The sequence below is a fragment of the Pempheris klunzingeri genome, chromosome 11, assembly GCF_042242105.1.
Source record: "Pempheris klunzingeri isolate RE-2024b chromosome 11, fPemKlu1.hap1, whole genome shotgun sequence".
Classification (NCBI taxonomy): Eukaryota; Metazoa; Chordata; class Actinopteri; order Acropomatiformes; family Pempheridae; genus Pempheris; species Pempheris klunzingeri.
The window spans coordinates 27391717-27394144 of NC_092022.1; the positions used below are offsets into that span (position 1 = coordinate 27391717).

At 54.5% G+C, this 2428-nt stretch overlaps 1 protein-coding gene across 1 annotated transcript in view; it reads right to left on the reverse strand.

Annotated features, from left to right (window-relative positions):
- Nucleotides 1-318: 318 nt before the first annotated feature.
- The window catches only part of fgd1 (FYVE, RhoGEF and PH domain containing 1), a 17945-nt gene continuing 15835 nt past the window's right edge, over nucleotides 319-2428 (reverse strand). Inside the window, exons 15-18 of the mRNA XM_070840069.1 lie at nucleotides 2219-2386; nucleotides 1972-2130; nucleotides 825-971; nucleotides 319-594 (exon numbers count right to left, since the gene is read on the reverse strand). Coding sequence (XP_070696170.1) covers nucleotides 319-594; nucleotides 825-971; nucleotides 1972-2130; nucleotides 2219-2386 — 750 coding nt within the window. The remainder of the gene's footprint in view (nucleotides 595-824; nucleotides 972-1971; nucleotides 2131-2218; nucleotides 2387-2428) is intronic.

Sequence of the window (2428 nt, forward strand, 5' to 3'; positions counted from 1 at the left end):
CTGCCGTGGGATAAATGTGCTTTAAGGTTAAATCGTCCAATCAGGGATCAGTTTTCTGAATGTGGCCATAGCAACGGCAGCAGAGGCTGATGGGTACTAACACAGGGGTCCAACGTGTGGTTACAGGGGCTCTGCCCACCGGGGGGGGGGTCTTGTGTTGACAGTGAGGAGGAATCATGCAGACGAACCACGCAATTTTAAAAGTACAGTGTGTGTGTGTGTGTGTGCCAGGTACTAGTCTGAACTGGTCTGAACTGGTTTCCAATGGGGATCAATCTTCATCACATCATCATCGCCATCCTTCCTCGTCCAATAGAATCACGTGTTCTCCCCCTCCGCTGCAGCCGCTAGCTCCTCCCCCTCCTCCTCCAGACTCTCCACGATTGGCCGGTGGACCTGAGGCTCCTCCCCCCTCCCAGCCCTCAGCAGGACCTCCATCCATCGCCGCTGTAGCTCCTCCCCCTCTGCGCTGAAGTACAGCGTCAGGTGACTCTGGGAGATCTTGAAGGCGTGGCGTCGCTCCAGGCGGTCACATGACTCAGGAAGGGACACCTCGAAGCCAATCAGAGGGACGCTGCGCTGCGCCTTCACGTCCTGGAGGGAAAACAACCAACGTGTCAGTTTCGATATGGAGACCCAGAGAGCATCATGGGTAACAGAGCATCAGGTTCTGATTGGCTGGATCGTAGCAGTTGAGTCAGGAAGTGGTGACTCTTTGCTGTGATCGTCTCACTCAGCCCTCAATCAGCGGGTCGATCGAGGATCTGTCTGTTAGTCCGTGTTGTTACCCCCTCCTCCCACCTGACTCCCCCTCATGACGTTACCTGTGGAGCACCGTAGACGTAGAGCACCAGCGGCTCGTTCTCAGGGATGACGAACCAGGCCTTCTGCCAGCCCCGCCCCCCGCCCTTCTCCAAGTGGTGAAGAAAACTACAAATCACACTGTTCTCTGCTGCCAGGGAGGCCTGTTTCTATGGCAACCAGAGACGGAGACGGAGAGAGCATCAGTCAACCTGAACACGAGAGGAAACTAAAGAGAGAACGTCTGTCTGAGTGTTCAGTCAGTTCAGCTTCTAGTGTGATGGAGCTTTTCTAACAGAGCAGAACCCTGAGGACGTTCTACACTCAGGGACACACATGCAGGAGTCATACAGAACCCTGAGGACGTTCTACACTCAGGGACACACATGCAGGAGTCATACAGAACCCTGAGGACGTTCTACATTCAGGGACACACATGCAGGAGTCATACAGAACCCTGAGGACGTTCTACACTCAGGGACACACATGCAGGTATACAGAACCCTGAGGACGTTCTACACTCAGGGACACACATGCAGGAGTCATACAGAACCCTGAGGACGTTCTACACTCAGGGACACACATGCAGGTATACAGAACCCTGAGGACGTTCTACACTCAGGGACACACATGCAGGAGTCATACAGAACCCTGAGGACGTTCCACACTCAGGGACACACATGCAGGAGTCATACAGAACCCTGAGGACGTTCTACACTCAGGGACACACATGCAGGAGTCAAACAGAACCCTGAGGACGTTCTACACTCAGGGACACACATGCAGGTATACAGAACCCTGAGGACGTTCTACACTCAGGGACACACATGCAGGAGTCATACAGAACCCTGAGGACGTTCTACACTCAGGGACACACATGCAGGAGTCATACAGAACCCTGAGGACGTTCTACACTCAGGGACACACACATGCAGGAGTCATACAGAACCCTGAGGACGTTCTACACTCAGGGACACACATGCAGGTATACAGAACCCTGAGGACGTTCTACACTCAGGGACACACATGCAGGAGTCATACAGAACCCTGAGGACGTTCTACACTCAGGGACACACATGCAGGAGTCATACAGAACCCTGAGGACGTTCTACACTCAGGGACACACATGCAGGAGTCATACAGGCCTGTAGGGCCTCCTGTCACACTGACCTCCAGGATGGAGCGCCTCCTGTGGGTGCTGCTGCTCAGCGTGCCGGGCGACGGCGACACCCCCACCAGCATGGCGTAGCAGTCAACGCACACGCGGTTGGTCCGATTGTTGTCGTACGAAAGACGAGCACGAAACTCGGAGCATTTCCCACAAACCACCTGGGTCACACACAGACAGACACAGTGTGATCCCACGATACACCTGAACAGGATGGGAGAGTCACAGAGCAGCTGCTGGAGGACGTACGTGTCCGCAGGCTTTACAGTGATGCCGTCTCTTGGTGATGGAGTTGAACGGCTCCTGACACTTCATGCACAGAGTGACCTCCTTCTCCCTGATGGGGGTCGGTGCTCTCTTCCCCAACTCCACACAGCTCTGACACAAACACACGACATGACGAGTTACTACTGACCTCTGTGGACTTCACCATCATCTGAGCCTTGAACCCTGGTCCTC